This window comes from Taeniopygia guttata, chromosome 1A (genome assembly GCF_048771995.1).
Source record: "Taeniopygia guttata chromosome 1A, bTaeGut7.mat, whole genome shotgun sequence".
NCBI classification, from domain to species: domain Eukaryota; kingdom Metazoa; phylum Chordata; class Aves; order Passeriformes; family Estrildidae; genus Taeniopygia; species Taeniopygia guttata.
The window spans coordinates 23,843,708-23,860,929 of NC_133025.1; the positions used below are offsets into that span (position 1 = coordinate 23,843,708).

Below are 17,222 nucleotides of genomic sequence, written 5' to 3' on the forward strand. Positions count from 1 at the left end.
CAGCAATAAAATTGGAGAGTGGCTGGGCATTGGTCTGCTGGTGGGAGGTGGTAAGTGCCTGCTTTTGCATCACTTAGCTTTTGGGTTTGTTTTTGTTCCCCTTCATATATCAAATTGTACTATCTCAGCCCATGAAAAGTTTTCTCACTTTTACCCTTCTCATTCTCCCCCATCCTGCTAGCCTCAGTAGGGACTTATTTTCCAGCTAGGATCAACTCATATGCTTGTATATGTGTATAAAACTGGCCAGTCCAGTTTTAAATTCCAAGTAAGTGGTTTCACCATTCTTTTAGCTTAATTGAGGTTCTACTTATTTTGCTGAATTTTCTTGTAACTATCTCAAAACCCACACAGAGGCAGTTCAATGTCTGCAATCCATCGCTGCTGGGTGGTGATGCCTACCAGAAGGCTTCTTCTTTAATCAGTTAAAAGAACCCCTGTCTGTCAGATATAGTTAACTTACATTGTCAGTTGTAAATTGATAAATCTTATGTTTATATATGCAATGGAAGTGGAGGTGTTAAAAAAGCCATATGCCTTTTGTTCTTTAGAGAACTTACTGTATTGAGTATGTAGGATTCTTGTCTACCAAACCCCAAAAAATACTATGTTGGTGTTTGGCTTTTTCTGTAGTGGCAGAAAAAGATGTAGACCATATGATAGACACCACTGTGCTCCATGTTCATCATTGTGCTGGAATTTGGTTGATTCGGAAACGCTCTTGGTAAACTCTTTGTTTAGTCTTAACTTCTCATTATAGATGTATGCTTTAGAGTAGTGGCAGATGTTCCATATTCCCTGTAAGTAGTAATTGATTGTAATCTTACTCCCATGTATTTTTTATACATTTTGAGTTGTAATAATAATTAATTCATTTTGGCTGTTCCAGATATTTAGTTTGCTCTCATTGGCTGCAAATCACTTGCAAGGGAGATACCAGAAAACAGTTGAGCAAGAGGCTATCTGCAAATTTCTGACAGCTGTCTCTGACCAGAGTGTTGGGTAAATACAGTTGTAGTGTAATTTTAGCTTATAAACATTCTTAAGAGATTGTATTTGTTCATATCAATGATTAAGTTGTTCTGATAAATAATGTGTCTTTCTTGGAGTGCTGCCAAGAGTCTACAGTAAGTATATTAATGTACTATCAATTTTTCAAGATTGCAAAGTTCCTTGGCAATATAAACAAAGAGCATGCTCTGGATTTTTCTTTCCTCTCATTTAGCGTAAAGTGTAGGAGTGCCAGGGTCCAATGTCACTTCAGTCCATTTTCACTCTGTTAAATTTGTATGTTCCCCTGTTGCATACTTCTTATTTTGTACTTATCTTCATTTGATGTTAAATTTTTGATGCTTTCACTGAATGCCTATGTTCAGTTTCATTGCTGCCAAGAAGAGCTATACCCTTCTATTTTTTTCTTGAATCAATTGGAGAGTCAGCATTAAGTATGAACACTAGTTAAGCTCTGGAAGTTCTGGCAGAGTGTTCCCCTGAGGCTTGAAGGTGCCCTATGCCTGAAATCAGCACCTGTTTCAGCAACTTCAGAGATTTCTGATATGATTTTGTACAAGAACTTGGCTAAGAAGTCCTCAGCAAACTATCTGCTTGCATCCTTCAGCTTGAGCTGCATGGTCTTAAAAAGACAGCTTGCAGTGCCCATAGTCTGTTCTGATTGGTCAGATTGCCCCTGCTCAGCCAGTCCTGCTGAATTTGGAATGCTCTAGTTTTGTAGCATTAGGCTGATGGGCTGCTGGCAGTTCACAGGGTAGCAGTTCACAGTGAGGTAGTCTCAGACAGAGTACTTCAGGCAAAGCCTCACCAAATTCTGTTTTTAGACTCCTAAAATCATTTAGGTTGGAAAACACCTCCATACAGGCCTACCCTTGACCGAACACTACCATGACAACTAAACCTTAATACTAAGCACCATGTCCAGTCATTTCTTAAACTCTTCTAGGGATGGTGACTCAGCCACCTCCGTGGGCAGTCTGTTCCAATGCTTCACCACTCTTTCAGTGAAGAAATTCCTCCTGATGTCCTGCCTGGACCTCCCCTGTGTCAGCTCTCATTTTGTTGCTAGTTGCCTGGGAGAAGAGGCCAACCCCCACCTGGCTACAGCCTCCTTTCAGGCAGCTATAGAGTCTCCCCTGAGCCTCCTTTTCCCCATGCTAAAGGATCCCATCAGCCACTCCTCATACAACTCACTCTCTAGACCCTTCACCAACTCCGTTGCCCTTCTCTGGACATGCTCCAGCCCCTCAATGTCTTTCTTGTAGTGAGACGCCCAGAACTGGATACAGAACTTGAGGTGTGGCCTCACCAGTGCAGGATGTAGGGGTACAATCTCTTCCCTAGTCGTGCTGACCACACAATTTCTGATCCAAGCCAGGATGTTATTGGCTTGCCTTCCAGACTCTCTTCCCCCAGCCTGTTGCATTCCATGGGATTGTTAAGACCAAAGGGCAACACGCAACACTTTGCCTTATTGAACATGATACAGTTGGTCTTTGCCCATTGATCCAGCCTGTCCAGATCCCTCTGCAGAGCCTTGTAACCCTCCATCAGACCAACATTCTTACCCTGCTTGGTGTCATGTATGAACTTACTCAAGATACCCTTGATCCCCTCATCCTGATCATTAATAAACTGTTAAACAGGACTGGCCCCAACAGTCCTGGGGAATACCACCAGTGACTGGCCACCAATGGATCTAACTCCATTTGCCGCCACTCTCTGAGCCTGGGCATGCAGCCAGTTTTTAACCCAGTGGGCTGCCAGCTTCTCCAGGAGAATGCTGTGGAAGGCAGTATTGGAAGCTTTACTGAAGTCCAGATAGGCAACATCCACAACCTTTCCCTCATCTGCTAGGTGGGTCACCTTGTCATGTTGGTCTAGCAGGACACATCTCTCCTAAACCCATGCTGGCTTGGCCCAAGTTCCTGGCTGCCTGGCACATGCCATGTGATAGCACTCAAGATGCTCCTTCAGACTTTGAGGGGAAGAAGAGGCTGACCTTCATTTCAGGCCCTACAGTAAGACAGAGCAAAGTATTTCATAACTCAGGATTTTGGCAAAAGATTCATTGTAGCAAATGCAGTAGTCCTTTCAGGATTTTGTAGGATTTGCTCTGTTTAATTCTTTAGATTACAGTTCATCTGATTGTTGAAAGCTGTTTAGTTATTTTTCGTCTTATACTTTTATATCCCTTGCTAGAGTATCAATCAAAATTGATAGTTTATATTAGTTTATAAATGTTAAACTCTGAACCTACAGTTCAGTGTTAACTACTCCCTCAGTCTACCTTCTGAACAGTTGTCTTCTGGCAAGTTTCTTGATGGAGTAATTTCCACCATTTTTAATTACAGACAGCCCTGTTTTCTTGGTAACTTAACTTTTTTGGCTTAACTGGAATGGGTACCAGTTGTGCATTAAATGAAATTAATATGAATATTATCTGATAAGAATAGATAGTTACCTTCCTTACCCCACTTCCACATTTTTCAGGTTTTGTGACCCAAATTTAACATTCATATGGAATGTTTTGTGACTTAAAATTACCTTTATGTACAAAAGTCATCCCCTTTGGGCCCAATTCAACTTATTAGACAGAAAAGACATCTCAAATTTTTTTGATTGATTAAGTTGTATAAGGTACTTCTGTCATCAGCAGGTGTGTGCAAACTTCAGGTTCCTCCCCAGTGCTATGTCTGGGGAGCTTTTCTGTAACATTTTGTTATGGATGTCTTTTTTTTTTTTTTTTCTCTCTTTTTTTACCCACTGTTTCTAATGTCAATCTCATTAATTATCTTTACAGTTCCTATTCAACTTTTCATGACATGGAAGTGTTTTTACATGGTCTTGGTCTAGAACACATTAGAGGATTATTGCAGGTAATTTTGTGGTGTATTTGCTACCTGTGAAGTAATCTGTGAAAGCAAAATGCACCTACTGCATTTAAAAAAAGTTATATTACCATTAATATATTAATTAAAATAAATTTGTTAAACATTTTTTTTTATATAAAATGAGAAGTTAAACTGCAGTGAACTAAACTGGATTTCTTGATTATGTGTTGATTAGTCACAACATTTGATGGTTCTAAACTAGACGGATCTTTCATTGCTTCAATAATGATGATTGGTAGCTGGTTTTGTTCCTGGAAACAGAAGTATAATGGAAGAAAATCAAGTTGAAACTGTTTTATTCTGAGATTCTTTTTGATGGCAGAAACCCCTTTGTTTTATACAGGAACACGATATTGCTTTAAGACAACTTCTGACCATGCAAAAAGATGACTTAATACAGGTCAGTTTACTACTTTAGAATCTAATTTTATTTTGTCCTCTTTTTAGAATGCTTTTTTATGTCTTATCTTCTCATTATAAATGTCCAACCTTCCAAGAATTCTTTCAGCATCTTCTGCAACTGCTTGAATTTTAATATGAATATAGACAGGCTTTTTCTGAAGTATGTAATCTCACAGAACAATGGGTGATCGGGGATGAGCTGGAAATAGTTCTAGTTTAAATGTTAGTTGTTACCATTTTTAGATTTTAATTTTGATTTCTCTGAAGGGAAGTCAGTGCTAGGATAAACAGCAAATAATACTAAACAACTACTTTAGATGTGGTCCTCCTTTGTGAGGTGGTAATTTTTGTTGGAGAAGGAGGAGCTCTCTTACATTAGAATTGCTTAAATTGTAGAATCTTGTACCCCAAACAGGTTTGTAAAATCTTATCTGCCCCAAAAAAAGGGAGAAAAGAGAAGATTTTGTTTCTTACAGTTTACTGCAGCTGGGAAGGTCGGTCTTTTGCTGTTTGCAACGGTTGGTCTTTTGACTAAATGATGCATTATTATAAGGCTTCAGTTCTCAGCTGAGATGTGGTGGTTGTTTTTCTGTATTCTTGCTGGAATTTTTCCTGTAGGAAGTGAAAGGACTTTTTGTGTTTACTGGAGGATACTGTAATAAAATTCAAGTATAGAAGCTTTATTGGAACAATGTAAATACTTCAGGCTGCAGGATTCTTCTGAGCATTCTGTACTGGGGAACTTTGGAATCTCTGGTCTGGGATTCCAAAGACACTTTGTAAAAACAGCTGCTTCAAGACTGCTTATTGTACTGGAACTAGCCACGTCCTTAGTGTCAGCTTTTTTTCTCCTAATCCTGGTACCAAGGAGGTGTGTGTTCTGGCAGCTGGATCCAACGTTGTATTCCTTTAGAGTAGATGTCAACAAGAATTGTTTTGCTTGATGTTTTGTCTTGTAACTGAGTAGTTAATTTTTCTGACAGAACTTAAAAGTAATTCTGTATTCTCAGGGCGTGTTCATAGCGTTCATATAGGGAGCTTTGTCAATGAAAGGACTTTTAAGAGTTCATCTAGGGCAAAATATTGGAAGACATGCCAGTGTGATGTGATGTAACTGCTTTTCTGAAGCCTCAGGATCATCGGACAGCATCCTGGTGTCCTGTGATTTTTAGAACTCTAAAGCCCCTCTTGATAGTAGTTTTGTCCTTTAAGGAGATTCTTGTGGATTTCTTCTCAATACCGTATGAGCTTCTGTGTTGGACATGATTGCATTAAACTGTAAATCTGTCTGAGTGTATGATCATACTGATCACTTTCTTTTGTAGTAGGTACTGTAGTTACTGCCTGTTTTTGTGCAGGGAACATTGTGGGAAGAGGAGAGAATTGTAGACTTCAGTGAACGGCTAAGCTTTATGGTTCCCTCTCCAGAGAGGTGTAATTTCACTCAAAATTATAGCTTCTGTTTCAGTGTTCTAAATTGTTCAAAGCTCGCTATTATAAAAGCAAAAAAGCTTTTAACAAACTGAAATAACTACAGGGATCAGCTGGTTCTATACAGGAAGATAATATCTGTAAGAATTGAATTGCTTTGTCTGTTAACTATGAAACAGCAGGAAAGAGTTCCTGAAAAATAAGTCATGCTTTGTCAATGGACATAAATTAATTAGTGAGTCTTCAGTTGAGAAGTTAAAAAATGGCATAACACTCCTAGCTTATTAGCTCTTAAGTTATCCAAAATTCTTTATGCAGTCTTGTTTTAGAGCTCTGCTAACGGTTTCTCCCCACACTGCTGATAAAACAAATCTAATCTGTTTCCTTGTAACTTCAGAGTTGAAAGTTTTTACTGTGATGGCAGACTTTCAACTAACAGCCAGCTGTTTTAAACAGCCTGGATCTTATTACTACAAAGATTAATGATGACCTTTGATGGATGCCTCTGAACCAAGCTGCTTTGTATCCAGAGAACTGGGGAGAAATCCTGTCATTAACATGATAAGCTTTCCTCCATCAAACAATATAGGAAGATATTTTCTCTGTAAATACCTTTATCTGTATTCTGCTACAGAGCCTAAACAATGAGTCTTTCAAGCTGAAATCCTTGCATTCCTTAAGCTTATAAACTGTTCCATTCTGGAAAAAAATGTGTTCAATATACGGGGACGTGTCTTTTCAACATTTGAAGGATTTGTCTACAGTACTTATGACACATTTTTTTATTTTGTTTTAAGCATTTTTCTGATAAGATAGCAACAGAAGTAATTTATCTTCTGGATGCATTTAGGACTAAAAAGGTTTCTTTCTTACATTTTATGTAATTTAGAATAAGAGAAATTTGTGTCTTGCTTTGGATTTGAGACTTTGTAATGAAAACTTGATACATCAAAATTCAAAGTATAATCTAGAACTTTAACTACATAATTGGATAATTATCTGGTCTATGTGCTTTTATATTACAGGTCCAGGACTCATTCCTCTGCCTCCACTCTCTGATGAAAGCATTTAATATTTGACAGAAATGTGTCAGATTATTAAAATTAGTGGTTACTTGGGCAAAGTGGCATTGATGTAAGAGTTTGTGCATAGCTTCACTGGTTGTATCTGTACAGTGTGTCATCTTTCATGTGTTGAGGCTATCTTATTCACCTCTTGTCATATTCATGTTGGAGTGACTTGGGGCTTGGATTTTGAAGGGCTGCCTTGTATGTATTTAAGCAAAGAATAAAATAGGTGTTCCTAGAGTTGATCTGGCTAAAATTGAGAGTGCATATAGTCTCTTTTACAGATATGAGTAAATCATTGTACAGCACTTGCACATTCTTAAGCATGGCCACTTCACAATAATACTTGGATAATTTGGACTGTGGAACACGAGTGAACCAACACCGACTTAAAAATTCACTTATCCATCAAGAAGGGCTTATTGCACTGTGGTTGTTCCATGCATTCATTACTGCATGAACTGTCAGGTTCTGGGTCACTTCATGTTGTTGCAAAGTAATTGGGAAGTAGTTTGGATTGTTCTATCAACCTTCTGTCTCTAAGTTCTGCACCTTTTACCACTAAATGCAGAATCAGTGTGGTGGTAGAAGGCTTTATCTATAGTGACATTTATCACATTCTTTACTTCCTGAGAAATATGTTCCTGAGAAATATGTGGTGGTGCTTAGTGATCCATTTTCAGAAGAACAAAATGATGTTTTATTTCTAGGGGAACAAAGTACATCTTCCTGATATGCTGGTCAGAAAGCTGCTTCCTGATTTGCTGGTTTCAGGAATGAGCAGGTGGAGTCAAAAGCAAAGGCAGTCTTCACAATAGATCCTACTTTAAGCAAGATAGTTTTAATTCCTCAAGAATAACTGCTTTTGTAGAAATCTGCTTACTTATTCATGATAAAATGACTGCTGTAATGCTTTGTAAGCCTTAAGAAAATATTCGTTCATACCAGATAGGGCTCCACAGGGCAAACCTGAAAACTGATGAATTGAGTAAACTTACAGCTCAACACAGGTGAAGCGGATTGTTCATACGAAATTCAGATTTTTCTATCTTAAGGCTGCGAGGGATATTTGCTGAAAAGACTTCAGTATAATTCATTTAGGAATGAATGGAAACCTGTTCAAAAGTTCTTGACATCTGTAGTTAAATTCCCAATTAATCTTGTTGGGTTTTTTCATTACTGAAATACTTACTTGTCTATAAACTTAACATGGTTTTGATATATTTAAAGGTGCACTTTTGAGTCCATAATTATTTTTTAGTTCTAATTGGTGGAGAATCTAAAGGACAGTTTTATACAGTCCCAATGAACAGTAAGTCTCATAACACTGGGTGTCAGAAAAAAGCAAGCCTTTCCGTAGGCACGATCTCTTCCCTAGACTGTTGATCTGATGTGGGTTATCAGCTGTTCATTCAAAATTCTTTCTGACAGAAATCTGGGAGACTGCAAACACTAACATCTTGCAGATTTCTGAGGGTGCAGAAGGTAACTTCAAGTCCACAGAATATCAGTGAGGGTTCCATATAGTATAGGTTTGGAGACTCTGAGATCCTTGCAGTCTCAAATGCAGGATTGGTCTAGTCCTGTTGAGTCAGGTACTCAGCTGGTGCATTAGTAGCAAAGTTAAGAGGTTTCTTAGTTGTGTGCAGGAGCATGTTAGGCTGCTAGCACCAGAAGTCCTGTGTTGCACAGCAGCCTGTCAGATGAGCAAGGGAAATACTGAATGTGCCACAGAAGCATTTATTTTCTAACAGATAAACTGGTTTTTTTCATTAAGTGTTCTGCAAGAAAACTCTCAGTCTAGGATTTAAATATGATTTAAAATTTAATCTTGATACTTGATGGATAGCACAGCTGGCAGGGTTTTCTGCTTCAGGCATCACTTGGAGAATCTGTTACATGCTATGTATCTTTCTTGTTTTCCTTTAGTTAAAAAAAGATGTTTTCCTCTAAAATTCTCCCTTTGATGTGGATTTGATAATTTCCACTCTTTCTTTCCTAGTTAATGCTGTATCACCATCATGATGATTTGTTATCTTGCTGTCAGAGATGATTCGGATAATTCTGAAACATCCTGACAAGACAGGGGACTTAGGCAAACTGCTGTTATTTTTTAATAAACCCTAAACAGATTTTAATAAACCCTAACAGATTACACAGAGTATCCTGTGCTATTTCAGTTCAGCACTTCCTCTTGTCATTTTTTTCTGCATTATTGAATATTTTCTGTGGTTTTATTTTTTCCTTTGTCACTTACATACATTTTAGCTGGTTGCAATAACTTAAAAAGAATTTCTTTTAAATCTTAATATTTAGAATCTAGTGAAATGTATTACTGTAATGTTATGTCTAGTAAGTTTAAATAATATTTGAAATTACTCTTTACATTTAAGATTGGCATTACAAATCCTGGAGATCAACAGAAACTCCTAGATGCTATTAACGATCTACAAGTGGAAGAAAAAAAATTTGAAGACATCTCTGAAATTATGAAGCTGGAATTGAGGTATTAACAGTATATCTAAGGAAGTGGAAGTGAAATGTTAACAATATAAAGGTGACCGTGTTATTTTCTGTGGCTCAGAGGTAAAATTGTCTCACACCTTACTCTTAATGCATAACATTCATGAGAATATGCAGCTTAGTAGATTATGAGAGCTGCTGGTGGTTGTGTTTTGCACAAAGATGTTTGGGAGCTTAGACAAGATAGGCTCTGTTAGTCTTCCAGTCAAATTGGTCTGATTTTAAGATGCTGTAAAAAAGTTGTGGGAGGGAGAGATGCATATAACTTCTGCATAGGCCTTTAATTTTCAACCCGTAAAATAATATTTTGTATATGTGTATCTTAAATTGTAAATGCTACTTCTGTTTAGTTTCCATATTTTTTCATTGTTTTTCACTTCCACTGGAAGCAGTTTAAACTGAATTCTAAAATATCTCATTTTTTTATCTTGCCAATTAAGAAGTTTAGAAGCTATTTTCCTTATCATAGATTATATATATCAGTAGCTTTATAAGGAAATTTTTTCAGAAAGTGTTGCTCTTTCAGACTCCCATTCCAACTTGGTACTTTTTTCCATTATAGTATTAAGGCATCAGCTCTGCAACACCTGTCATACTTCTAGTATATATAGTCTGTGCAGTACCATAGAAGCCAGGCCCAAGCTGAGAGATATGTTCCTTAGCAACCTTATTAAACTTAATACGTTCCCCAAGCTCTGCTAGCACGAAATGAAAAATGAAGCATATAGTAAGTACAAGAGAGCCTTAAGATTTCTAAAATCTCTTAACTTTTTTTTTTTTTATTTCTGGAAGACACACCTAGACCTCAATATAAATTCCATGCTCATATCTTTCCTATTCCTAGTTCTCCAACTTATAGAAGTATAGTTACTAAAAATGGATTAGGTTGTAAAGGTTCAGTTCCTCTTTGAAGTGTTTGTATTTCCCTCTTGACTAGTGATCTGACAGCTGTGCTGGTACTCTCATAGATATCTCTTCCCTCTCCAAAATACTGGGGGAGAGCTGTCTGTACTACTTAAATGATGTAAGGTTAGAGTCCCTATTAGTTATGTTGTTCATGGGCCCAAAGAATATGCTTGGGTTCAAATTCAATCTGTATATGTCTCTGTGCTTTGGAGGAAACTGAATTGCACTGACACTGTGCATTAGCAGTCATTTCATGATGTCATCCTGCCATAGTGTTGTCTTTAAAGTCCCAGTTCATGAGACTGTCCAGTATACATTCCACTCCCAACCAACCATTCATACACTGCTTGCTCCCAGTGCTGGTATCTTTATCCGTTACTGTGTTTATGAAAAAGAGACTTTGTGGCCTGCTTGAGGAATGTTTTTGCATCACAATACAAAGTTTGAGCTGTTGGACTTGGGAGGATGTGCAATGCGTTTGAGGAAGCTCTTGAACAGCTGAAATGGTCTGGAAGAGCAGGGAGTTCATGTCCTGATAGAGGACTTTGATGTTTCTTCTGGTCTGTGAGGAGATTTCATTCAGAGACCAATCAGAGATAAGGAATTGGCTGGATATTCACACTGGGCAAGAGTTGTGGGCAGCAGCTCAATGTCCAGATGAAGACTAGTAACAAGTGACACTCCTCAGGGGTTGGTGTTGGGACTGGTGCTGTTTAACATCTCTGCTGGAGACATGGAGACTGGGATTGAGTGAACCCTCAGTATGTGTACCAATGACACAGAGCTGTGTGGTGTGTTGGAGGAAAGGGATACCATCCAAGGCAGACCTTGACAGCACTGAGTGATGGGTGCATGAAATTCAGCAAGGCCAAGTGTCCTGGGTCAGGACAATCCCAAGCACAAGTACAGGTTGGACAGAGTGGATTGAGAGCAGCCCTGAGGAGATGGACTTGGGAGTGTTGGTTGATGAGAATTACAGAAACACAGAATATCCGAGTTGGAAGGACCCACGAGGATCATCAGATTCAGTTCCTGGAAGAAGCTCTACATGACCCAACACATGTGCACTTGCAGCTCAGAAAGCCAGCCGTATCCTGGGCTGCATCAAAAGCGGAGTGGCCAGCAGATTGAGATGGGATGCTCCCTGTCTACTCTCATGATACTCCACCTGGACTACTGCAACCAGCTCCAAGACCCCCAGCATAAGAAGGACATCAGCCTGGAGGGAGTTCCGAAGAGGGCCACAAAGATGAACAAGAGGGCTGGAGCACCAGTCCTATGAAGACAGGCTGAGAGACTTGGGGGTGTTCAGCCTAGAGGAGAGAGGACCTAAAAGGGGCCTACCAGAGAGCTGGAGAAAGACTTTTTACAAGGGCATGTAATGATAGGACAAGGGGGAATGGCTTCAAATTGATGGAGGGCAGGTTTAGATGAGATGTAAGAAAGAAGTTCTCTACTGTAAAAGTAATGAGGTATTAGAATAAATTGCCCGGAAAAGCTGTGGATGTCCCATTCATACAAGTGATCCAGGCCAGTTTGGATGGGACTTTGAGCAAGCTGGTCTAGTGGAAGGTGTCCCTATCCATGGCAGAGGGATTGGAACTAAATCATCTTAAGGTCCCTTCCAACCCAGGTATTCTATGATTCTGTAATTCTCCATCAAAACAACTGTGTACTTTCAGAAGAGAATCCTGCACATGTGTACATGTGCTGCAGTACTGAAGAACTAAACTTTTAGCACGCAGGAGGATATAAACCAGTATGATAACAGCATCTGAGCCATTTGTATTAAAATAGAGGCTTTGCTGCTGAGCTCAGGTGGTAGACCAGGGATCTCCTGGGTGCCTTTGGAAATGGATGTTGACTCTTCAGCAAGCAAAAATAAGCTACAGTTTAAGGGGACTTTGCCCAGTTGAGGCATTTTTATGTTAAAGTGTATGCTTTTTTCAGATTATTCCACAGTGTTTAGTACATACATTCAAGCAGAGCAGCTTAAAAATTTGAACAGAGAGAGTAAGTAGAGAAATACAAAAAATTATCCATTCACTGTGTGCGGCCAAATACAGTGAAATACCCACACAGTATCTGGTGCAGTCTCACACACCAGTGACATATCTTATTCCTAGTATAGTGTGGGTTTAGATCATATGTAGTTCTCAAAAGCAGAAAATAATTGATTAATTAAAGATTGAAGTACACAAAATTTGACAGCACTTCAGTTATGGCAAGCACTGCATAGTTTTCTAGAAAATTGCTTGACGTATTCTAGGCATCTGACCTTTAGACTAAAATCTTTGGCTATGTTTACATGCTATTATATAAGGATTTTACTTCTCACTTGTTCAAAGTCATTCTGTGAGAAGGAGAATCAGTCATTAAGTCATAGAAAAACTAACATAGTAGAAAATCTTGAACTGATTGATTATAAACTTATGAAGTGTCCAGCACTGTGTAGCCACCGATGTTTTGACAGCCATTAATTCTTTCTTAAAGTGATAATTTTTTGAATACGTTATTTCCATTTCTAAATAGAAGAGCATATCATCACAACAGGTATAAAATTCTATGAAAATGGGGAGTTTTTAAAGAACTATTGTGTAGTGAAGTAGTATGATAAATGTTTTTCTTTTTTCCTCCCTCCCTGATTCAAGCCTATGACATACTTTGTATTTGCCAAGAATCCTTCCAGAACTCCAAAAGATAATTTCCATTGTAGTGAAACACAAAAGGTGCCAGCTAAAAAGTCATCTAAGTAGAAGAAAACACTTATGATTATGACTTGACTATGGTAATACCCATATCAGACTATCTCCAGATGCTTAATGTTTCGCCTCTTTACCTGAAATACTTAGTTCAGTTACATTGTTCTGAAACAAGCAGTAGTTTATTTCATAAAAATAAACAGGCTTTTGTACTTCTCCATTTTCATGAAAACTGTGTCCAATACTGGTTTTAAACCGCCAGCATACCTTTTAATGCTTCTATATATTTCTGTTTTAAATGTTAAAGTCTTAACAGTTCAGCATATCACAGGTGTCCTGAGCAGTGGCAGAAATTTTACTCACTAATGATCCTGTCCCCAAAGTTGAAGGAAAGCACTCTGTGACACTCAGTGGCCTAAATTCCATCTCCATTTAGATGCACACACTACATTGGCATGTAGCTTAGTTTAGCTGTTTGACAAATTTCGTGGATACCTTTTTGCCTTCAGAAGAAAGAAGCAAGTGCTGTGAGTATGTTGCATTTAGGTTTAATAGCATATTGCCTAGGGAATGGAGGAATGTAGTCCAAGTTAGTTTATTCAGATCCTATGGATCTGCAGAATAAGAAATTCTGCAGTAGGAACTTGGAATTGTCTCTTGTTTTGACCCTGCCTATTATTGACCCAAATAGATTAGAGTTAGCAGAAACTTTCCTACTGGAGATACAGACACTTCTTAGGAGTTTCAGAGTTTTGAGAGCTCACTCAGTAAAAGCAATTGGATGATCTTCCTTGCCCTCTATCCCTCTTCCTTCTGAGCAGCAACAAGTTTCTGGCTGGCACCATGACTTATGACTAAAATTCTCTGACATTCCAGTAAAATTGAGTCAGTGTCATGTGGAAGCTCTAGAAACTTAAAGCTAAAAATAATCTGTTAATTTTTTCTATCCTTCTCACCACTTCTTGGAGACATGGGTCAAACTAATTTTGAGAGTTTGCTTCCTGCTTGTGTTTGAGCACCAAGTAAAAATTTTCTTTAAAATAGATAACATCAGATATTTTAGGCTCTTAGGTATATGTTTCCAGATCTAAGGGCCAAGCCAATATTTCTAAATTCTTATTTTCTTCAACTCTGTTGGAGACTATGTTACCCTAAACCTAGTCATTTCAGTCCTAGCTCCAAAGTACAAACCAGACTTTTTCTCTCACATCTACCTCAAAAATGTAAGCTGCAGGTCAGATATATTGTCCTTCAAAAATAAGGCAGTGGAGGATGGGGATGGGACAAACAAGGGGAAAAAAAACCCCAACAACTTGCTAAAATGTTAAATGTCTGATATCTACTCAATTTTAAGATGATACTGGTTTTTTTGTATGCTATGAAACTGCATGTCTAACTCACGAGCCAGTGTTGAAAATCCATATGTGATATTCAGCTTGCAAGAAGTTACAGCATTTGAAAAATAACAAAATATTTTCTTTTTCTAGTGAAGATGAATTGCTGAAGTTTCTTCAGAAGTTGAATAAAGAGTGTAGTAAGCTGATCATTCCTGTGCAGACCATGAATAACCATTTCCTCAAAAATTCTCACAAGGTACTCAACCAGACAGAAGTTTGATTTAGAGTGCATTATTCCACCTTGTAAGAAATAAAAACTATGAATATTCATCAACCATCTTGGTTATTGCATAGTTATAGGAAGCTGTCCAATGCTCTTTCTCTAAAAGACACTTCTTAAAAATAATATATTTCAAAGAGTTAGGCCATACAGCTAAAAGAGATGGTAGTTTCTTCTTGTTTCTACTGATAGGAGAGTTAAAGTGACAAAAGTTTCCAACAAAGGTAGCTAGGGAGTAGTAGCTTATTGTGCACAAATCATACAATTAAAACCCAGCATAAATGCAGTTATAGACCTTTTCTGGTACTGTCTTTTGTGATACTTGAACTGTAGAATACTAAATTAAAACCTACCACTATGTAATTATGGCAAATAACTAATTATTAACAGATGGTACTGCAGTGGGCACCAACTGAATGTTATACTGAAGTCTGCAAAGACGTGATTTGCAGTATTGAAAAGTTGGGAGAAGAAGTTGGAAAACTGAAGGACCTTGTGGTGGAGGTGGGTATGTGTGAGTGAGGGTGTTAAATACTGTGTACAAGTTTCTGATGCAACCTCAAATGTGACATCCCTCAGGGAAATGTTTCATACCTTGGTCTGCCAAAAGCTGTTTAGCCTTAGCTTGGACATTGCATCAATCTCTCCCCCTTCCACCTTTTCATGAACAGAAAGAAAAATAATCTCTAATATTCCGCGGAAGTGTGGAGAATCTCCTAAAGAAAGCATAATCTAGCTTTTTCTTTCTGCTGCATGAAAGAATTAATTGGAATGTATCCCTGTGTTCTTGGACAACCACTGTGGCATAGAGGCTATGCTGAATACTTAGACTCTTACTTTTTAATTAAGGAATCTTTTGTTTAGAATTATTGACTTACAAGGAAGATACTAAGGTTTTATGGATTGAATGGGAGGCATCGCAGATAACTCTGGAGAGTGACAAAAGAAGAGGGTGGGAGAGGTCAAGGCTAGATGTTAGCACCACATCAGTCATTCTCGAGCCAACACAGTGACACTCTCTTGTCAGATGGGGTCATTTTAAGTAATAGGCTGGTAAAATGAACGGCCGCTGGGGTAGGGTAAATGGAGCATCAGTGTCAGAAAGGAATTTGTTGCTGAACGAAGCCATGTGGAACTCAGACCTTGAATATAATGCTACTAATGCAATTTCCTGTAGTTTACGTTAATTTTAAGTAATATAACAGCCTTCTCCCAATAAATCCTTTAACACCAAATATATTAAGAGGTAGTGACTGTGGCAAAGAACTTGCCAGCTATTTATTCCTTTTTTTGCATATGCAATCATCAATTGTGTATATATTTGCCTCCAGTTATAAGGGCTGGGAGGCTTCCAAGTTCAGTGCCACTTGACTATCTGACCATAAGATTTTATAGCTGTCGAGACAAAGCATGGTGTCTTTGTATCTAGTGTGAAACAGCCTTCTAATTACTTCAAAAATGCAAATCCTTATTTTTAAAATCCTGTTATATTTTATGAATTTCACTTACGAATACTTTAATACAAGACATTTTTGTGCTACTTTATCTATGGTGGAGCACTTTTGAATGTAGAGCACCCAAGCGTTTATTATGAACGTGTGAATGGAAGTGAAACAGTTAAACCTCTAACATAAAATGTTTGTGTACATTCCCTTGAAGTTTTCAGTACTGTTTGCTAAGCTTAGTCATGACAAAACTTTGCCAGCAGTACATGTCTTAGCATATAATTTTTGAAAATACAGTAAATGAGACGGCCTTCCAAACACTGTAAAGTAAGGTAGGAAATGGGAACCTAACCCTGCTGTCCTTTAGGACAAGGCTCCACTCAGGTTCGACATGTATTTAAGAAGGCACTTGTTAGGTATTTCCACTCTCCCTTTAATTTTGAGTAAGTTTAATCTGTTACATATTTAACTGCCTTTTTAAAGAAGCAGGTCTTTTAGTAATTAAATGGCAGAAGTTGTAGTTAAAACATTTGATAGTCAGAGTTCAATTATTTTGTTATTAGATTTTTGTAGCATCTGATAATAGTAGTGGTTTACTCCTTAGTAATTAAATTTGTAAATGAACAGTTTGTTTTTCTTATATAGGTTACAGAATAATTGAACATCAGATAAGATGAACGTTTACACACATTTATTTCAAATTAAGTAGGACAGAGAAAGAAGTAATATCAATCCTAGCTGCATACAGATTTTTATGACTGGGTACTTTATAATCTACTTAAGAAGCTTTCACACTAACTTTTTCTTTTTTTGCACTTTTTACATGGATTTAACCTCTGTCTTAGTATGAAAAGAAGAATAAACATAACCAAGTGAAACTTCCAGAAAAAGCAGCCACCTTGGAAAAAAGACTTCTAAAAATGGGAGTGGTAACATTGCTTGGATTTGGTTTTTTCTTATGTGTAATTAAATTAGTAGCAAAGAGAACCTGAATTTAAGTTTAGTGCTGTTTCTCATCCTATCTGTAGTAATTGTATCTTGTTTGTATGTACTTGGAACTAAAAATAAAGTTACTAAAAATTAAAATGGTTACTTAAGAGCATCTGAGGGTTTTATTTTGAAATTCATTGTTTGTATAGAATGTAGGTCTAAAATCTTGTCAAAGCTGCTTTTCTTTTTTTGGCATAAAACTGTGGTTATTGGTTACTAATTACTAGTTTTGGT

The 17,222-nt window shown here is 37.7% G+C and overlaps 1 protein-coding gene across 2 annotated transcripts in view; it reads left to right on the forward strand.

The window, feature by feature from the left end:
* The window catches only part of ASZ1 (ankyrin repeat, SAM and basic leucine zipper domain containing 1), a 35,800-nt gene extending 18,710 nt beyond the window's left edge, over positions 1-17,090 (forward strand). For both annotated transcript variants that reach the window (XM_030257344.4, XM_002192880.6), the window contains exons 7-13: positions 890-1,002; positions 3,815-3,890; positions 4,249-4,305; positions 9,199-9,311; positions 14,424-14,529; positions 14,944-15,057; positions 16,844-17,090. In XM_030257344.4, the coding sequence (XP_030113204.1) occupies positions 890-1,002; positions 3,815-3,890; positions 4,249-4,305; positions 9,199-9,311; positions 14,424-14,529; positions 14,944-15,057; positions 16,844-16,990 (726 nt within the window). In that variant the 3' untranslated portion in view covers positions 16,991-17,090. The remainder of the gene's footprint in view (positions 1-889; positions 1,003-3,814; positions 3,891-4,248; positions 4,306-9,198; positions 9,312-14,423; positions 14,530-14,943; positions 15,058-16,843) is intronic.
* Positions 17,091-17,222: the final 132 nt, after the last annotated feature.